At 37.8% G+C, this 21516-nt stretch overlaps 3 protein-coding genes across 3 annotated transcripts; all 3 read left to right on the forward strand.

Moving 5' to 3' along the window:
* The first annotated feature begins 3425 nt into the window (after positions 1 to 3425).
* Positions 3426 to 4750, forward strand: LOC103711456 (RING-H2 finger protein ATL2-like). Its single transcript, XM_008797594.6, has one exon. It carries the CDS (start codon positions 3570 to 3572, stop codon positions 4467 to 4469), a length of 900 nt encoding a protein of 299 aa, XP_008795816.4. The 5' UTR covers positions 3426 to 3569; the 3' UTR covers positions 4470 to 4750.
* A 3588-nt stretch (positions 4751 to 8338) lies between these two features.
* On the forward strand, positions 8339 to 8836 carry LOC103711455 (RING-H2 finger protein ATL64-like). Its single transcript, XM_008797593.5, has one exon. It carries the CDS (start codon positions 8339 to 8341, stop codon positions 8834 to 8836), a length of 498 nt encoding a protein of 165 aa, XP_008795815.1.
* Positions 8837 to 16437: 7601 nt separating this feature from the next.
* Positions 16438 to 16977, forward strand: LOC120107430 (putative RING-H2 finger protein ATL36). The gene has a single exon (XM_008797592.4). It carries the CDS (start codon positions 16438 to 16440, stop codon positions 16975 to 16977), a length of 540 nt encoding a protein of 179 aa, XP_008795814.4.
* Positions 16978 to 21516: the final 4539 nt, after the last annotated feature.

Consider the following 21516-nt stretch of genomic DNA (forward strand, 5'->3'; position numbering starts at 1 on the left):
ATTCAATAAAAATATATTTATTAATCATATAAAATATATCACAATAAAATATTAATATATTTATGTATATATTAATTATTAATGTATTGCATAAATATATTTATTAGTCATATAAATTATTAATCCTATAAAGATATATTAATTGTTATTATAGAATTAATATTTTTACTAATATTATGTTTTAATACTAATAATTATTTTGATTAAAAAATAAGGCATAGAAGTAATATATTAAATATTTTTTATTATATAATATAAAGCACAATAATATATTTCTACTATAATTTAAAATTATCATTGAATAATAATATGGCAATAATATGACTAATAATATATTACAATATACTATTTCATAAATATCATATATATAGTATCAATATTATATTATATGTAATATTGATATAGTATATAAGTGGTGTATTGATATACCTTTTTTTTTAGATTGAGGGACAATTTTGTCCTCAACTTTTGGCCTAAGATTACTATCGTAGGGTAATCTTAGATTTCTGACCTCAAGGATGGGCATCCTATCACTGGATTGGGCTGTGATTTGAGGAGTGAGGATAATTTGGGATCACTGTTACATATGATCACTATGGTACAACCAAAAATAATAATCTCGTCATATTTACCTATATCATCCTTGATCTTGGGATGATCACCCATACCAAATGTTTCCTAAAGAGGTTAAAATGAGCTAAAATTTCATTGCATGGATCCCAAAATAGGCCGGTTAAAACAAAACTTTTTTTTTGAGAAAAAAATTAACCGAGCTTATCTCTCTACCTATAAAGAATTAGGTGGGATGATACAGGACAATTGATGTGGAAATCGAAATTTACCTTTTGTAGGATTTTTATTTTTTGATTATTTTTGCTAATCATATTTATTTTTGGTCTAATTCAAACTAAAAGGAGAATTCGATCTGAAATGTGTAAGGGAGGACCTCACTAATATTATAAATAGGGGATATGCACCTTAGTTTATAACATATCGATCATGAATAAAAGAAAAAGAGGACATGAATCCTATTTTTATAATTTTTTTATTATTTTTTTGAGAGATTCGAGTTAAGCGGGTTGAGAAATTCTTTTTTTTTCTGATCGGATCATGCTGGTATCGAAGTTCCACTCCTCCACATCTTTGGAGAGTTTAGTTTGTGGTCCAAGTGTGCGAAAAATACAAGCAAATAGAAGAAAGGCTATCCACGCTTAAAGTATATTTAAGATAAATGCGGGTATAGATGATAAGATGAAGGATTGTCTCACATAACTAGAAAAGATTATCCAACTCACCAAAATCATACTTCTATTGGTGATACTTTCAGCACAAGCACCAACTTCTCTTATTGTAAAGCTAACTTCTATGTTTCGAGATAAAAGATATGCCATTCAGTGAGGAGGATAAGTAACTTGCGGGCACTAAGAATCCTCCTCTTTAACCCTTCAAAGTCGAAGCTTTAATCGAGATCCTTGTATACGATAGAGTTGTCGATGTAGAAAAACTGGATAATTGGCTAGACTAGTTCGAAACTTTATTTACTATCCAAAAAGTAACTTTTGCCCACCTCAAGCTTTTCAGCTATGTCCTTATCTGGTGAAATTCGTACGTGAGGAACACTGATATTTTCTAACTTGACGTAGAGCATTTTTCAGGAGCCTAATCTAGGAGCAATTCTATCCAATCGACTATGAGAAAATTAATTAATCAAGTAGTAGTACCTGCAACAGAAGTATGATCAATCAATCCTAAACTATACTACCAAGTTTTACAAGCAAGCTATCTTACTCGAAAACTCAATTAATGATTATGCAGTCTTTATTAGGTACGTCAGAGGTCTCTATGAGAGTATTCGAAAGAAGTTAAAACTCTTCGAAATTGAAGACATTAGAGAAGCTAGAATGAAGATCATGAGAAGCAAAGTGAAGTACCAGCCAAGGAAAGGCAAGAAGGCGATAAGTGCAGAAAATATGAATTTTGGCATCGAGATAGGCCAATCAAATAGAAAGTTTTCTTTTTAGAAAAAATTTTGATCGAGCATATCTCCTAATACGTGAAAAATTAGATAAAGCAATAAAAGATAAAATTAATATAAATATTGAGATTTACCTTCTGTAGAGTTTTTAATTTTTTTTATAATTATTTTTACTTGTCATATTTATTTTTGGAAATCTAAATTTATTTGAACTGGAAAAGGAATTTAATCCAAATTGTATAAAAGAGGACCTTACTACTATTGTAAATAAGGGCTATGTACCTCAGTGTACCGTATATGGATCATGAATGAAAGAAAATGGGATATAAATTCTGCTTTCGCAATTTTTTTCTTTTCTCTAATTTTTTTTTTAGATATTCAAGTTGAGAAGATTGAGAAAATTCTTTATTATCCTCAATCGGATCAATTAATTAATTATGAACTATACCATGGTGGTTTTTAATTACTCACCATGTGAACACTATTATCAATAATGGAATTTAAATTCTTCTCACATTCCATATTATCATTAATAAAATGAGAGTCATGTATCAATTAAATCAATAGGACAAGAGAGCTGATGCTAAACATATAAGCAAACAATTACATACTTTAGAATAATGATTTTAATATATTATATAGGTACTATAATAATTAAAAATATAACAACTGATATAGATATATCTAACATTCACTATTTATTTAATATAATATAATAATTATATATAACAAACATATATAAAAAATATAGTTTTAATTTGTTATAAAAATATATATGTAATATTATATATAACAATATATGTTTATAATTTAGTTTTAACATGAATTCAAATTATCTGACACATCCATGATCTTGAAATTTAGTAAAATCGATACTTTAGCAATGATATATGTAATTTACTTCATAACTTCATATCATAGTTATTACAATGATATAATGGCATGATGATCATTTCGACAAATCTACAATATTTTCAATATTATTATTATATTTCTATATTATATTTTAAAAATAATTTAAAAATAAATGAAAAAATTATATGTATATTATGGAGGTTTTATGCTAGTAAGAGGACTAAATACATCCTTCGGGGAGTCCTAGTAGAATTATCCTGTGAGTTCTAGCAACCATCATAGTGCAGATATGTTTCCAAACCTTGCTTTCTCCACCAAAGACTTGGGGATTTGGACTCCTCACTCAGCGAGCACATTCAGCAGATCTTCAGCCAAAAAAAAAAAAAAAAACAGAGTCAGCAGAATGATAACACGGCGAAAAAGCAAGTAGGGTCGGTGACTCGGGTCTACTTCAGGAGCCACCGCGACGCCTGCCTCGCCCGAGGTTTGCGCCCGCCGTCTGGCGTCGAACCCTGCACGAAGCTTCCAAAGGGACAGCTGCCGTTTAAAGCTTTCCACTAACGTCACCCTCCCGCATGAAAACTTCTCGATCCTTCCCTTCTTATCCGAATCCTATACAGGCCGGTAGTAATAAGACAATCCCGCCCGCTCGGCCACGCTGATGCATCTATAAAAGGCCGACTAGGTTCCCTCGCCTCCAAAGATCAAAAGAGAGGAAAGAAAAGAAGATTGAAGCCTAATGGGTTCGAATCATAACGGGGTTCCACCACCGGAGGGCTACGCGGCAAGCGGCAAGATTATGCTCATCGCCATCGTCGCGCTCTTAACCACCACCCTCCTCATCTTCTTCCTCCACCTCTACCTCCGGTGGCGGGTCCTCCGCCGCTTCGCCTCCGCCCGCCGCCGCATCCGCCGCCGCCTTGTCTTCGCCGGCGAGACCCACGGCGCCCTGCGCCCCGCCGATCGCGGGTTGGCTCCTGACATCCTCGAGTCCCTTCCCGTCCTCGTCTTCTCCGCCGCTGGAGGCGAAGGAGATGGGGAGGAGGTGGTGGAGTGCGCGGTGTGCCTGAACGAGTTCGTGGAGGGGGAGAAGCTGCGCTCCCTCCCGCTGTGCGGTCACCGATTTCATATCGAGTGCATTGACATGTGGTTCCACTCCCACTTCACCTGCCCCCTCTGCCGGGCCGCCGTGAAGGCGGCGTCGCCGCCTGTCAATACCATCGTCTCGGTGCGAGTACTGGCATCGAATCCTCCGGAGGCGGCGGCGGAGGAACGGGCTCGTTCGTCCTCCGGTCTGTGCTCCAGGTGCCGAGCGGAGGGGATCGGGTCTTCGTCGGCTACTTTGGGGTGTCCGGAGCTGAGGATCGAGGCACCGGCGAGGTGGGGCGAGGGGTTCGGGGGACCTGAGGAAGAGCTAGGTTTAGGATTAGGGTTGGGAACGCCGGGGGTGCAGAGGATGAAGTCGCCAGGTAGCCGCATGCAGCTGCTTACGAGGCTTCTAAGCAGGGATAAGAGGCTCTATTGCGGCGGAAATTCGGAGGCAGAACCGGATCTGGAGAGGGGGGAAGGGGCGGAGCGGTCTCCACCTCCTCCTCCGCCGCCGCCGCCGCCGCTTCCACCAACGGCGGCGGCACTTTAGTATGATAAGTGGTTGGAGACGTCGCGGAATCGTAGCCGTTGGCGGTGCACGCGTGGCGGCTCGGGGATGATATCGAGACGTCAAGATTCTTTTTATTAGCTGCCTTTATGGACTTTTCCTTCAGAAACGAGCGGTTAGCTCGAGAAGGGTGGAGGGAGAGGGTCTGGAAATGATTTGTAAAGTTTTGAGAGGCTTTTTGTTTTAGTTTTCTTCTTCTTTTTTTTGTAATTATGATAACGTTAGTGGTAGTTCTTTATAGCAGCAAATGTTTATTCTCGCCAGTTATTTTCGATTTTCCAATTGCTTTATGACGCGCCAGAAATCTTATTATTTAAGACATTATTATTTTGAACTAATATAGTGATTTGAATAATAAAAAAAAAGCGATGAATATATATGCAATGGCTTCAAGTAATGACTTTTAAAATGGGACAAAAATAGGACTATGACCATTATCCAAATCCGGATAATATAAATTATGTCATATAGGTGTTTTGAGATACTCATTTAATATCATTAACTATTAATTTGAAGGCCCCGTTTGGATAAGTTACATGCCAGAAATCTTGCAGGCCAAACAACACGGTGTTTTTTTGGAATGATTCCAAAACGGGTAAATGATTATTTTATATTCGCACAGTGTTGCATGAATCTCAAAATGACGTGTTTTGCCTGAAAACAGCCGAATTTCAAGCTTCTGTCATGCAATGTACCTAAACCACACCCTATAATGTAAACCATGGATTAGAGCCGACATTACTGATAACACCTGTAATTTGTAGGTTGGGCCCGTTTTGAATTATATGAATGCTTGAATTTGGGATTCCCCCAACCTCTTTTCTTCTCCTTGCTCAAAGAACAACTTAAAAAAATGACGCGGCCTAACTCAAATGCTGTAAAGATTATGGTTTGAGTGGAGACAGCATCTTATGGCTCCCGAGTCTACATCATCATGTGCCAAAGGAAAGCCATAGTTGTGATGATCCGGGTGCTCACCCAAAAAAAAAAATTATTTTGATTTCTAGCCCATAATTGATGCGGGATCAAAACATGCCTCGTCCTCGCGATAGCTTCATGCGAAATTATATCATGCACCATAGGCACCATGCCAATCAGATCGTCTCATTTCTGCAGACTTCATCCATTTTGCGCTCGTCTTGATGATTGGCCAATAAGAACGGGACAATCTAATTGATGTGGTGCACAGCCATATTGATACATGCGGTGTAGGATATAATTTGCCTAGCTTCGCAGAATGGAACAGCAAGGCATATGCTGAGGGCAGAACAAGAAGACATTGGACATTTGTATGCACTATTATTAGCCTGCTTGACTCCGAAGATGGAAGGACATACCCTCTTGAAAGCTCACAGAAAATCAGTCCTTTTCCATTTTTCAATTTCCAAATACTGGTGGGAGTGTTGTGCCCATTCTTCTCTTGTTAATAATATTCCCTGGTGGGAGTATCTTTACACTTCTTAAAAAAATAGATTGATTGGGTGCGTATTAGACTAGGTGAAACTCGGCCTGTGGTTGGGCTGCGCTGGGCTTGGGTGGCCTGCCCTCCTTTATTTTTATTTGCTTTTTGTGATTAAAAAGACCCTTCATGAAGAAAGGCCGAAACATGGGTTCACAGCTAGTCTGTCCTTAAGTTCGCATGTCAGCAGACGAGCCAACTTCAGGCATCAAAGCTTGGACTTCTAATCAGATGTTGCTCACTATTAATTCCCCTCCTGATCATGAATTAAGTGTGGGGTGGCTTTAATTAACTGGCCTTGGACAATTCTGCTATGGCGACTTTGGATTTGATATGGGATGTCGAAGGTGAACGAGCCATTAGGAGGCCATGATCCATACATGGTTTGGGAGGATGCTGGTGAAAGAAGCAGCCAGGTGGTTGCTCATTAGTTCCAGAGGCACAGATGATGAGAGGATGGCATCTTAGTCCATGACCTGCTAAAGTGTCACTTCACTGTGGTTTTTATATGAAGATCGATGAGTCAATTTGTTTGCGTTGTGCCCCCTCCTGTGTGTGTGCAAAGGTGGTACGGTTTAAGTCTATTGCATGATGAGCGGATTTTCCTCCAACCAATTGAGGCTATCATGATGTAGTCCTGATTTTGTGCTGCGAGGGGATCTTCTTTCCTCCTCGACCTGAGTTCACTATTTTGTATATCTTAAATAAAATCTGTGATGGAATCCCCATCATTTGCTCGAAAGAGGAAAGAACAAAAGATTGAGCATATCACCATGCATCAACATCGATCCTCTCAGCTGTATTTCTTCCTCTTTTTCTTTAATGAAATAGGGTGTAAGGAGAATGTTTACAATAGTAGAATAGGGAGTCACAGAGTGCTCTAAGAAAGAATTCAAGAACAAAGAGGAGACAAAACATTCCGAAGTATTCAACGAGCTTCCTTCGTTTTTAAATTTCCAATGCAGCCCCACCAGTATTTAAGAAAGAAAGTGAAGGCCTCAATTGTTTACCAATGGCCAATGGCTGCTGGTTTTCCTAGCTACTGAAAAAATGGTTTTGTTAACATCAAAAATATAGTTCACTTTATTTTTAATTGAATCGTAATTAACAATTAAGTGGATAGACAACAACAATCAAGCTGTACAACTTCCTTTTGCATCGTCCAGAATAGTTATATATTCTCAGTAATAAACAATACAAAACTTGGCTAGCTAGATGGCGTAACAGAGCTGCATTTGTTGCATTCGAACCAAATATTTAAGGCTTAACAATCTACCAGAGCTGTTTAACGTTAACTTAAGGATAGAAATCAGAACGTATCTGTGTATTTCTTCACCGGAGACGAGGTCATGATAACTCTCCTTACCAATAAAATAATAAACAAAACAATGTAAAGTTTTGTATTTATGGACACCATGAGCATAACTTAATTGCTTCAATGGCTGTAAGTAGAGCCCCCGTGATGGTGACTGCGCGGTGCACATATGAACTGCATATCTTTTTGTGTCAGGCGTTGATAGTCCAAACTGCAAACTTCATCTCAAGCCTTGTTATTCATGCCTTCGACATACTTTGTAGACCTAACATCAATGTCTATGCCCTTGAACCTGGTTACCAAATAGGGCTGGTTGCCAAAAGTTCTAGGTTTTAAGACCTTTTGGCCCAGCTTAATCTTTCCTAAAGCTTAGGATCTCGGATTTGGTATGGCTGCATGGGTTAGGCTTTGCAAAAACTTTTGAAGTAGATGTGTTTTTAGAACACGAGATGGATGGCCATCAAACAAAATAGTGCTCTATAATATGGATAGCTGTCATCAAGAGATGGATGGCCATCAAACAAAATAGTTTATTAGTGTGTGCCATGTCATAGACAGCATATGTTGTTTGGTGGCTATCCATGTCCTGATGGTGGCTATCCTGGGATGCATAGCCGCGATGTGCAACCATGGAGGATCCTAGTTGGTGTTTTTAATACTATTCTTAGGTCTTTTCCCTCCAAGTGGCCAACTTGGATCAACAGGCCAATGGCTTATTTTTCATCAAAACAGAGGCTTTTCGGTGATGAGACCAATGGGCGCAGCCAAGCCTAGTCATTTTATGTTTTAAACACTATAAACTACTTGGTTCTTGGACTCATAAATATGTTAGGCAATTTCCATGCGACCCTTCAGCGTTCCAGAAAAGCGCCGTAGTATGAGGGTCAAATATAGCCTAAGGTCATTTAGGTAAGCTGGTAAGCACGATAAAGAAGAGAAGCCCACCTCCTCCTGAGCCTTTACTCCCCTTAACTCACCTATTGTCAAACCTCTCCACCCTCAAAACATTCCCTCTTTCATCCAAACCTCACCTCCAATTCCAAACCCAAAGCACAAGCACAACCAAGAAGAAGGAAGATGGCAAGGCCAAATCGAACGCTATCAGCCAGCCAGAGTTCCAGTGGATCTCCCCCGGCCGAGCACGCTCACGGGGCACGCCAAAACCGAACCTTATACGCTGTTCTTTTGGCCCTCAACATACTTCTCATCCTTCTCTTCTACTTTGGTATCTGGCGTTACTGTAGGAAGGACCAGCGAGTAGGTGACACCAACGCTGCCGCCGCCTCTTCCTCCGCTCCCAGCGCTCCCAGTCCTTATGCTAGAAACGGGAGGCTGGATTCCCGAGTCCTCTCGTCGTTGCCAATCTTCGTGCACACCGTCGGCGGCGAGGAGAAGACGGAGTGCGCTGTGTGTTTGATGGAGTTCAGGGAGGGCGAGAATGGCCGGCTGCTGCCGAGGTGCAACCATCGCTTCCATACGGAGTGCGTCGACATGTGGTTTCAGAGTCACTCAACCTGCCCTCTTTGCCGGGCTTCAATCGAGTTCAGTGCTCCAGATTCTGGCGCGGCGGTGTGAGTCGTGCTCTCGACTCCGCCGGTGAGCAATCGTACGTTTGACTTAAGCTCTTTCCGGTCCTGGAATTGTTCTGTAGATTTCTATTTTTTTCCTCCTTTTTCTCTGGCGCACAAGAACAGACGGCTGTAAAACGGGCTTGCATCTTAGAAACTTGTTGGGCATCAACGGTAACGGGATTACATTGTGAATTGATTGTTTTTTTTTTTGTGTGTTATTTAAAAAGGTTTCTTTATAAAGAAAGAAAGGTCAACGCTCCAACCTTTTTAAACATATATGTTTATAGCGACACAAATAGCAATTGGATCGCGATATATATGGTTAATCACGCTAAATCTATGGGCGACTTTGTCAGATGATCCTACTTAACTTTTTAATATTTTATTTGCTGATTCCCACATATACTTTTATTCTAAATTGGTTTAATAAATTCAATTTACCAAAAATATATATAATTAATTAGAAGCCTCTCCATCAGGGGAAAAAAAACAAGTAAAGTCAACAATTTTTTTATTAGGTAGAAAATGAATTTCTTTAGAGATGATGAGGACTGGGGCACCAATATTTTGGAGGTCCAAAATTGGATGGTCTAAGTCCATAAATCACAGACTACTAGTCTTAATGCTAGCATGACCGAACCTATCAGTACATCAAGAATATCCAACTTGGACTTGACCCAAAGCAAGCCCCCATATCTATATCCAATTTATTTGACTAGTTGACCAAAATCTATCTAGTTTTGCAATTCATACCGCATGAATAGTTATTTTTTATACAAAACAAAGTACAATAAGTACAAATATACATTTTTTTGACCTAACGAGTTGAGAGGTCTTGAACTAAACTCGACACATCCTGCTGATAGTTGGGATTGGCGTCCAACCATATGAATCCAATAGGTTGGGTTAGGCACGGAGGGTCCAAGTTGGGTCAAAACTTGCCATCTCAAATGATGACTAATAAGAGAAGCATATTTTAACTTTGCTGGTTAGCGAGATTTTAGGATAGAAGGTTTTTTCATTAACCAATAATGATGGACACCATTCAACTTGCCTATATATGCATTACTTTTTGAACTTATGCAGGCGATCATCATTTCAAGTTGCCCATAAAGCCTTTGCTTAGAAATTAATGCTAAATATTATTATCTTTTTAAGATATAAGGGATGCCGTTATTGGGGTTCGAATCCTAACGATTAATGATGACGGGCTCGCCAAATACGTCCCATTGTAATACCTATTTTGGTTAGGGAGCAACCATCTGAGAGAAATATGTGATGGGACAAGACTTCTTGCGTCAAAGTTATTCAAGGTGAAGGAGTCGACTCAACGGCTTGAAAACTAACATAGATACATCTGAGGCGAAAGTGAAGTACTGTTTTCGTTTCTTATTTAGCTGATCTGAGTTCAATCCATTCTAATGGGCTACATGTCTAGTCGAACATCAGGGCTTGAGAATCAGGAAAGGGTAACCACAAATGCAAGAGAATAAATATCTTTTAATTGAAAAGTAATGTTTGTGATTATGAGATGGTATGCCATGAAAATAATAGTCAGTATATGATTATTATCTCTAAAGTATATTGAATATATTTAATATTAATTAATAAAAAATATCTTGAAAACTATATATTTGAAAGAAGAATCAATCGCATATTTATCGATAAAATATCATTATTATTGTTGAAACTTCAAGTTAGTTCGCAACAAAAGTAATTTGTCATAAAAAATGAATCATAAATAATTAACATAAAAAACCATTAGTTATACAATGATGTATAGATGACAACATCCACTTCATCTTTAAATAATCAATATTTTGCAACAAAACATATATACTACCAATGAATATGTATTTAATGATGAAACACTATCATCGTTACATCACATAAGTAATTTGCAACAAAAACTATTTCGTCTAAAATCCAATTCGTTATTAAAATATTAATATTCTGCAACAAAACTACATATGTTGCTAATAGAGGTACGTTTAACTATGAAATATTGTCGTTGATAAAAGTTAATTAGATAATAAGCAATAAAAATAATTTTTATCCTATTTATATATTGAAAAATGCATGATGAAACATTATTTCATTACTAAATAGCCTATATTATACGAGAAAACTGTATACGTAACCAATAAAAAAAATATTCAGTGATGAAATATTATCCTTAACTAAAAATAGAGATCTATTTGGGAATGATTCTAACATTATTATCAAATTTAATAATCAATTCATGACAAAAAAATATCGTCAGTAAAATTCATGGTATTAATAATTTTTTATTACAAAAATATCATAAATTGTTACGAAAAAATTTCTGCCAAAAAATCGAAGTGGGAATATTTAGTGCTACAAATTTGATAACAAAAATTAGAAATAAAATTTAATTTTATTGCCAAAAATACTGTTTAAATAATATTTTATATTGAAGATTCATATTTTATTGCCTTATGGTACTTATTAGTAATATGTTATAATTTATATCAAACTATTTTGTTGCTGATTGACCATTTTTTATAGTGAAATTAGCCAAGTCTTTTTACCTTGTTGAATGCCAAGGTGGTACAGGGGAATCAATACCAAACATATATTCTTGCTGCTTGATTACTGGTGGTACTTCAAAATTGGTTGGCCCTTTCACCTCATTGAGAACTAAATCATTGCAAGAATCCTTCTTGTTTTGCACATTTTTGGTTTACCTGATCTACATACTTTGGCTTTCCAATCTCATGGCTGACATTATCATCACATGAAATATCTGCATCTAGGATGGCTTCTGCATTAGCCCCATCTACATGATTGAGCTCTTGAATCATCCTTACTCGATCTATGACCACCTCAAATCCCAAGTCCTAACCAATTAATTAGCTCCTCAAGTTTAGAGAGAGTTGGAAAAACAACCCGTTTACCTTTCTCGCATTTCAAAAACTAAAGTTGTAAAACGTAGAACTTGAGTAAATTATAGTATAAACATACCAAACTTTCTTGGGTTCCTTAATATCGCAAATATGCATAATGGTGCATTAGGTAGTATCACTATCTTTGAACCATTAAAATATTTCTTCAAATCTTTCTCAATCAAATATGAGTTGATATAAGAACTCTAACAAGAATAATTGGTGCTATTTAACTTTTCCATTATAGAAATAATAATGCAAAAATATAAGTCTTGGCTGACAAGATCTGTTTGCACAAATGCACAACGAACCAATGATAGAATCCAAACACTTGCGCAGGCACAATGAATTGCAAGAAGCTCTAGAATTACTAAGTTACGAATAGAATAAACCACCACTATACTCAAAACACCTTAAAGAAAATATCCGACTCCAAGACTCATGACTATGTTACTACGTAGAAAAATCTATATACTATCTAATTCTATATAGAACGCCACGATCGAACCAAAGTTCTCGGTTTCTACTCCAAGTATGCCTCACATAATCTCTCTCCAACAACTTACATGTCAAGTACCAAAGCACTTCACCTCTAAAAGGTCGGACTCCCTATATAAAAGCAAAAGACTGTTACTCAAAATCAAGCAAGGATAGTAAGGTTGCTTATTTAAAATAACATTGTTCTAAGTCAACTCGGAAGCAAACTTTTGCTCTAACTATCCCACTAGAAGTCAAAGCACCTATCCTAGCTTGGATATCATGCAATAACTAAGTAGGACAAGAATGGAATAAATAACAACTAGAAATAGTACCTAGCTAAAATAGGACTCACTGTTGTAAAATAAAAGGTAAAGAGATTGGAGACAAGAAAATAAATAAGACACAGAAGTTGTAGAAAATTAGTTCTTCAAGAACTAATAGTATTTCTCATTTCTTTCTTATGCCTTTCTTTCTCTTTTCACTTGTGTACATTTCATCTTCCTCAAGGTACCCTTTTATAGGCCCTAAGGTTATAATGAGAAGATATGATAGTGATAATAAGGAGATATAATAGTCATAATTACAAGATATCCAAAGGACAAGAGAAGGTGAAAAGGTGAATGAATGTAGACATCCCCAAGGGATAAAGGGTACATCTAGAAGTTACAAAAGATGAAAAATTCAAGAGATGGGGAAACTCAAGAAGTGAAGGTTAAGTGGTCATCCACCCAAATACGGCGGATTCATAACACTCACAATAAATTGCTAACATGGTAGTCCTTACGTGTACTTTCTGCTCAACTAGAAATATAATGCAGGACAAAGTTTAAATTTATTTTTGATATATGATCTAGATAGTCAATATCTTCGAAAATACTGCCCATCTCTTTTCATCTTGGAAACCTATTATCTTGGTAAAATTGTTCCATCTTTTTGTCCCCTTCTATCTCTTATTTGTGGTCCCTACCACCCATCCTCCATCTTATTCTTATATTGGATGGTTGGCTCTCTTTTTACCTCCATTTCTCAAATGAAGATGGTCGAGCTTTGCTGCTCCCCATTTTCAAGCGCTCGCGCACATGCATGGTATAGATAATCCATATATTCAAAATTGACAAGAATAAATACACGAGTCTTAAAGTCCCTTACTATCATGTTGAAATTAAGCTTTATTAGGTTGCTAATCTAAACAATGTGCTGGTATTTAACCTATTCTTTCATTTAAGGAGAAATAGTCTTGGTGCAATGGTAAGGTAGCTCCTTTTGATCTGTGTCTCATGAATTCGAAACATAGAAACAGACTCTTCACACGTGGGAGCAAGGCTACTTACATCTGACCTTCAATAGATGCTGCAGTGATGAGAATCTTGTGCACGGAGATGCCTAATTTAAGGAGAGAGAAATAGCATATCTAGATTGCAAATGGGCTAGAGCCTATAGTAGTGTTTTATGACCATGATTAGAACCCTAGATCTCTTCCATAAACAAGTCCTTTAAAAAGCAGTGCCGACTAGCTAAGATGAATTTGGTTTATAAATTGGGTTGGTTAATGGACGTATTTTATAAATAGATAAGTTTGAGTTTAATTATAAAAGCATTGCGTGTGAGGACATAAACAGGCCGAACACGCAAGAATATTTGCTAGTAGAATATTAGGCACTTTCATTTGTATATTTGATAAATAAGTAATTAAGCAGTTATCAATGTATATATATTATATACAAATATCAAATCAGAGGGAGCACTAGTTTACTTCAGGCGTGATGCATTAGACATGACAACATGCATGAATTCTGATTGGAATGTTTTTTTTTTTTTTTTTTTTTTTTAAGGGTAGAGTGATGGCAAAAGTGGCCCTATGATTTCTTTTTGTGTTTGCTAACTGAACAGTGGTAAAAAAAAAAGGCCTCTCCATACTAAAGATTGAACATTGAACATACGATAGGAGTGCTAAAAAAAAAAAAAAGGAAGAGTGACGGCGAAAGCGCCCCCTATGATTTCTTCTTATATTTGCTAACTGGACAGCAGTAGAGACAATTGCCTCTCCATACAAAAGATTAAAGATATGATCAGAGTAAAACAAAAAAAAGAAAAAGGAAAGAAAGAGTGATGGCGAAAGCGGCTCTCATAATTTTTTCTTATGTTTGCTAACTGGACAGTGGACAATTACCTCTCCATACAAAAGATTGAAGGTATGATTGGAATAAAAAAAAAAAAAGAATGATGGCAAAAGCTATGTTTTCTTCTTGTGTTTGCTATAGGACAGTGGTAGAGACAATTGCCTTCCTATATAAAAGATTGAAGGTACGATGGGAATATCAATAAAAGAGACTGTTCGCCCTCTACGCTAGCTACTAATAGTCTTCCTTGTATAGGATTTTCTGGTTCTTTAACAATCGTCCTGTGATTAGATGTGAGAATTTAAATATCCACTTGTCTCATTAGGAGTGAATCCAAACCCATTTAGCTGACACGACCCGTCAAACTGATTCATCCGGTTCACGCCATGGGGTGCAGGTCAACTAATAGGGAAGAGACGGCGCACCCATCACAAAAAGAAGGCATTTGTAGAAATATATTTAAAATATATATTATCAGCCAAAATGAGCAGAGCTGAAATTCTACGAGAGTGCAGAAAAGGTGGTTTTGTAGAATTCAAATTTAATGATAGTATATCAGGGTCAAAATCATTGAATATAACTTACATTATAAGAAATATCTAAAAATTAAATTTATATATTTTAATAGTTTTTAACTTAATTATTAAGCAGATATCAAAATAAATGATTTTAATAATATGATACTATATTTTATTATGATCAAACCATTAAAAGTAATCTAGTACTGAATTTAAATCTACGGATCATAATTTATAAAATATATAATTTTAATTTATATGCATTATCATATATTTTACTATATTAATACAATTGATATTGTTTATTTTTGTATCCTTTAGATGTATAAATTTTAGTCTACAAAAATATACATTAATTTTGATTTCAAAATATTTTTGTCCTATAAATTATATTTAGTGCTCCAAATCTTGAATTTAGATCATCTATTGTTAATTTTGAAAGCGAGAGGACCATCTCAGCAATCCTCTTGAAAGCACCTTAGTTCTATTTTGTTATAATTTGACTAATGAGTAAATATAAGTTATTTGACAGATTGTAACATGGAGTTTGGACATCTCATTAAAAAGAATATATAAGTTGTTCTTTAAGCTGGTGGTGGCATCTAAAATTTACTTAGGGCTATCTCATTTATACTATAGGTTGCTTCTTTAGTTATATTATCAGCCAATATCTTTAATTCTCAATTAAAAAATAGATATTCATTATTTGTAACAGCAAAAATGGAATATGAGAGAAGTTGTAGGAACAATGCAAATCTGTGAGAAAAATAGCCTACTCAGACGACAAAAAACCTAATGCTACATGGACCTAAAACTATTAAACATGCAAGTAGATTAGTTGCAAATTAGGTACCTCAAGTCATAGGACCACTTAACCTAACTTGAACCCAACCCGACCCAAACCTGACATCACTACATCTCAAGATATTTGAAAAATTGCTACATATCTACCTATAAGAGGTTATTTGTAAAGCGGATAGACAGTGTATACTTTTGATTTTCAAACCAACTTTTCCAAACATCAAGCAGGCCAGGTTTGAATTTTTATTTTTCTTTTTTCTTGCTTCATTTGGTTTGTCATTATTGTCAAGAGAAAAGTTTAAGCAGTTGTTACGTAGGCCATTAGATTGCTAGTTAGGATTGTGTCATACTCTTAAACAGATAAAAATTACTTAAATGAGTCAACCGACTTCCACCATTCATGTTGCTTTATTAAATGCCACATTTTATTATGCAAATACAAAGGAAGCAATTTTAATACAACACACGAGGTGAATGATTTTGAGCTACAAAGGTGATATTTGGTTTGCGGTGATGACTCCAAGATCTACCATGATATGGAGGGAGATGATAAGATTACCATATTTTGTAGTGCTACAGTATTTCTATGTAGCAGTGATCCCAAATTATCTATATTCTTAAATTATTATCCAACCTAGAAATATTAAACCTATCCTTAATTCCTTCAGCACCTATGCTAGTTTGTCGACTTGGAGTTTGTCCGCTTGGAGCCAGCAATGCCGGCCGGTTCGGACGCCCACCTCCATCCAAAACGATATTGGGCAGGTAAACTCGAGCGAAATGGCCGAGGAAGGTCATTTTCCTCCCCTCTTAAGTTCTCAAAGGCTTTTCCACTGGAGCAACCCCTACCTAAAATCAGTAAAAGAAGCCATGATAGAGAACTTATACGACCAGACGAGTCCCAGCGGCCCTTCCTCCGACAATGAATTTACAGTTAAAATATTGGTAGGCTTCTTCTGTACGTTGTCGATACTTCTCTGCTGCTGCTTCTGCGGCCAACACCATTCCGATGAGGGCCAACAAGATCGACAAATAGAGTCTAGCACTAACTCCGCCCCCACCACCACCGGTGATAATAGGCTTGATTCGGCGGTCCCTTCATCGCTGCCGGCATTCGTCTACTCCACTGCTCATGAAGGAAGGCTGGAGTGCTCGCTGTGCCTGACGGAGTTCAAAGACGGCGACGTGGGTCGTTTCCTCCCGAGATGTTGCCATGGTTTCCACAAAGATTGTGTCGATGTGTGGCTCAACTCTCACTCAACCTGCCCGCTTTGTCGAAGCAGTACTGTTGAATTTGGAACTCCCGACTTGGCTGTCTGACGGTTTTCAACCTGGATTCCACGTAGAATTCTCACTGTGGCTTCTAGGCTTCTTTTTTCTTGTTTTTTTTTTTCTTCTGAGGACCTGCTTCATTAATCTGTTTCATATGCTTAATAAAACAATAAAAAGGCTTATAATTCAATCTTTATTACTTGTATGCTTTTAAATTTTTATTATATAGGCTCTTCTTACTGAATATGATCTATGTATAGAGATTGTGGCGGTTGGATGGATCAGTTTTCCCATCTTCTATATCAGAGAGTGAGAGAGATATTGTGATGGAGCTTTTTTTCCTTCTCTCGAGAATAATTAATGTGGGGGAAGATTTTCTCTCTCACAAAAAATGGGGCAGCTTACTAAGTTGGAATCTGAATAAATGAAATGTAGTCAAATTAAGTCCTTGCATGTGATTAAAGTACTTGTTTTTCTTGAACAAGTATACTGCTTTGCTCCTCAAAAATTGGTGGAAAATGAGAAGTCCTCCTGATATTGCAACAAATTAAATATATTTTACATGATGTTCAGAGGAACCTAAGATTCCATTATCCTGATTTTGAGGGATATGATAAATAACCTTTGTAGCTTTTTATTACTCATAAAATCGAAAAAAAAAACAATGAATTCTTAATTAACTCCTCCGCTCTCTCAAATTCATCCTAAACTACTCGATTTTGTTTCTAGATATATTTACTTAAAATGGAACAGTTGCCAAGAAGATCTTGTTAGGTTGCTAGAAATATGGCAAATCTTAATAAATCTTAAGATTTGGATCTCCTTGTAGCAAATGCTCAGATGTCATATATAATAGGTCATGATTAGATCACAACCAAAACTGAAACATATAACCTCCATCGAGTGAAAAAACGGTAATCTCGTCTCCTGTGTTATTGGGTTTACAGTAAGAAAGAAAAGCAGTTGGAACACATGATGCTTGCGGTCGAAATTGAGCCCTGGCTAAGGCCGGGCCAGTTTGCGGTTGCATTTTCAGCTTGGGCCTGGACAGTTCAGCTCAACCCAACACAAAGCTTGACTTAGAGCCCGATCCGGGTCAACCCACCCCAATATTTTAACCCCCTACATCCCACCTTTCTAGCCCCTCTCGAAGTCTCTATGTCTCGTTCAATCCATCTATTCTCTCTCTCTCCTCCAAGGCTTTACCGAAAATTGCTAGCCGGATGGTATTATTTGAATTTCTTAATCCTGCATAAATCCCAAGATCTATCTACTTAATAACCGATATAGGACTAAAGACATACCCGCACGAGGCCTCGCAATTTTTCTCTTTCAATCTCCTCTTCCGCTCTTGATCTCCATTTCTTTCCTCTCTCTCTCTTAATCTCTCTCCTTTTCTTCGATCTCCATTTTCATCTATTCTTTTCTCTCTCTACTCCTCTTGTCTCGCCTCCCTTGTCTCTCATATTCATGGCTCATAGGAAGGAAGGCCAATCGTGCAGCAAGCGGTATTTTTTTTGTTTTCGGGGAGGGGGTGTATAGGGTTAGGATTCATGATTCTGGCTGGGCTAGGTTCGATCGGATCAGGGCCCATTTGGCTTCAGGCCAGACTCGGCTCCCAGGTCAGGATGGAGCTGGTAAAATTTATCAGGTTTGCGCCCGGCTTAATGCCTAATTTTAAACGAAAACGTGGCTTTGCCCGTCCAGTTTCAACCCTACCCGTAGCTAAATTTTAAAGGAAAGTATAATAGGACTTGATATGTCATCTCCGTACGTATTTCTCTTGTTTTTGTCCTTGTGGAAAGGAATGAACTAATTGATGGCCTGCTCAAGAATTTGCGTTGAAGAATTTGTGTTATTAACAGAATGAATTTGGTGGGAGTGAAACTAAAATGGATATTGGTGATGAAATTTAGATCATATAGGTCACAGCACCTAACATAAGCGGTGTCTTTTCTTCTGTTTATTGTCCTTTGTTAAGAATATTGTACTGGAGAATGACAGCATGCTAATAATTAGGAACAAGCCAGCCCCCTTGCTTACGAGCTAATGATATCCGAGCAGTTTGCAGGTCCTTTTCTTCTTTCTCCACCGAATTAAAGAAAAACGCAAGCCAACCATATCATAGAGAAAATTCCAGGCAAGTGGTCGTTTTCCTCCTCTTCCCTTCTCCATTCTTCAATGCCTCTTCCACCAACTCATCCCTTCCTTGAACCCTAACCCATTCCACCTCTATAGTAAATACCATCTTAACAAAAGGAAGCCATGAGCCAACTCACTTTCGGAGAAATGATCCTAGTCTCGAGCTGTACAACCTTCTTTGCATGCCTAATCTTCCTCTGCTGTTGCTATCGCTGCCTTCTTTCGTGCCAGGACCGACCGGAGTACTGGCGAGCAAGCGCCGCCACCTCGGCGGCTGCCGCCTCCTCAAATGATCATAGGCTGGACCCCCAAGTCCGGTCATCGCTACCAATTTTCGTGTACTCTTCGATGGCTCGTGAGGAGAATCTGGAGTGCGCCGTGTGCCTAACGGAGTTCCAAGAGGGCGATCAGGGCCGACTCCTTCCGGGATGTCGCCATAGCTTTCATGCAGCGTGTGTTGACATGTGGCTCGGCTCTCATTCAACCTGCCCGCTCTGCCGTGCCACCGTAGTATCAGAAACTCCCGGCTAGGCCATTGGAGGTCCGCTTGTTTGAGAAACACGGTACTGCAGAGTGCTGTGCAGGAGGAGATGGACGGCCATCAAATAATCTTCCACTCACTGGCATTTGTATTATTTGATGGATTTTAATCTCCTTTCAATGATCTTCCTTCACGGATTGTAATGGAACTTGAAGAAAAATGTAAATGAAGTGGTTGTTTGAAAAGTTGGTGGCTTTTCCCATTTCAGACTTCAAAAAAAAAAAGAAAAAAGGTCATTGTTTGGGATGATGGGGGTGGTTTTCCAAAGGACCGACAGCGTGAAGATGAGCAGAGGCTTGGCTGTATACGAAGCATGAAAAAGCAATTGCCCATTTCCCCTGCTCACGGTTACTTCGGTTTTATCGCAGATGTTTGCCTTTGTGGTAAATGGCAACTTACATTTATAAGCAGAGGTGAAGTTTTAGTATTTGTCCGCATGGATTCAGTAAAGAGGCCCCATGAATTAGCCGGGTTACGTCGGGCAAGGTCCACAAGACATGCCCTATTTGAATTGGATAAGCAAAGCTTTTAGCTTTAAAAATATATAATCTGTCTGCTGCAACTTAGTCATAAAGTGCAAGCATCGACCATAACTTAGTCATAAGAACTAAGTGGTGTGGGACGGCAGATGCAAGAAGTCAGATACTGCAAATATATGTGATTCGGTTCGTAACAATAGCTATTCACTGTTTGTGAAAAATCTTATTATGGTTTATTTTTATCAGTTTGGCAGTTTTGAGGAGAGCCAATGGCCTTTTTCATTGGAGAATGTCTTGAGCTCATTGATTTGATGGCTTCGTGTTTAAACTTTGGATATATTTTCCTATATATGGAGTGTGGAAGGAATAGCTATAAGAAACGCATTCACCTGTCGGTTGCTCTCTCTCTCTCTCTCTCTCTCTCTCTAACATTTTAATTTTTTTGGGGAATGAAAAGCCTTCTACCCTCGTGAGGGAAAAAAACCCCTAGCTTTCATGCGCTTGAGCCATAAAAGAGCCTCGTTTACAAGACCCACCTTCCTTTAGGCATCGATGAAGATGATTCGGCCATAGTCATTGGCTAAATCCAGCAGAATGTAGGTGGGGGTGGGCGACTACCACCCGTTGCTTAGAGATATTTGTGCTATGGTCTATGGTAGGATGGCCCTACAGATGAAGCATATATATAAAAAATCCAACAGGGCGGCGAATTGGGTGGCATGCTATGTGGCCAATCACTCCGGAGATACTTTTTATGTTGGAGAGAGAGGGCTACCTGGTGCACTCCTAGATCTACTAGTTTTCCACTTTTTTTGGCTGTATCCTGCCTATAATGTATGATACATCCGTCTTAGCAAAAAAAAAGGAAAAAAAAAAAGAAGAGAAAAAGCCTTCCACCGATGTTCCCCATGAAGCCCAAGAACGGTGGATGTGGAGAAGATGGCTGATTTTTAGGCACCTACCCAGCCTTCCCTCTTTTATAGCAAATATGCAGCAGATGGTTGAATTTTGGGCACCTACTCAGCCTGACCAATCTTATACATACCTTTGATTTTGTTGGCGCCAAAGATAGACTGTATTTCCTTTCTCTGGTTTGATGGTTCGGATGTTATTGTGGCTTTGATAGGATTTATTTTGTTGTCTTTTATTGAATTTCTAAGTTTCTATGCTGTAGATTGTTCATATCGGATGTTGATATTGTCTTCTATTATGCTTGGATGTTGAAATTCTATATTTTTGTAGTGTTCCTTTTTTACTATCTTACTGGTCTCTCCCTAAATTAACAAGTTAGTAAATTAGCCAAGTTTAGCTAGCAGGTTAGGAGGTTACTAGAGCAAGAAAGAAAAGGAGAAAAGAGTGGGAATTAAAAAGAGGAGAAATAGAGGGATAAGGGGTGTGTCAACCCTTGTAGATAGATGTTGTCAG

Source organism: Phoenix dactylifera, chromosome 8 (genome assembly GCF_051530095.1).
Source record: "Phoenix dactylifera cultivar Ajwa chromosome 8, Ajwa_hap1_PhDact_Kaust_v1.1, whole genome shotgun sequence".
Taxonomy (NCBI): domain Eukaryota; kingdom Viridiplantae; phylum Streptophyta; class Magnoliopsida; order Arecales; family Arecaceae; genus Phoenix; species Phoenix dactylifera.

Coding starts and splice junctions, on each gene's coding strand:
- LOC103711455 (XM_008797593.5), top strand. CDS start 8,339: ATGGCAAGGCCAAATCGAACGCTATCAGCCAGCCAGAGTTCCAGTGGA.
- LOC103711456 (XM_008797594.6), top strand. CDS start 3,570: ATGGGTTCGAATCATAACGGGGTTCCACCACCGGAGGGCTACGCGGCA.
- LOC120107430 (XM_008797592.4), top strand. CDS start 16,438: ATGGCCGAGGAAGGTCATTTTCCTCCCCTCTTAAGTTCTCAAAGGCTT.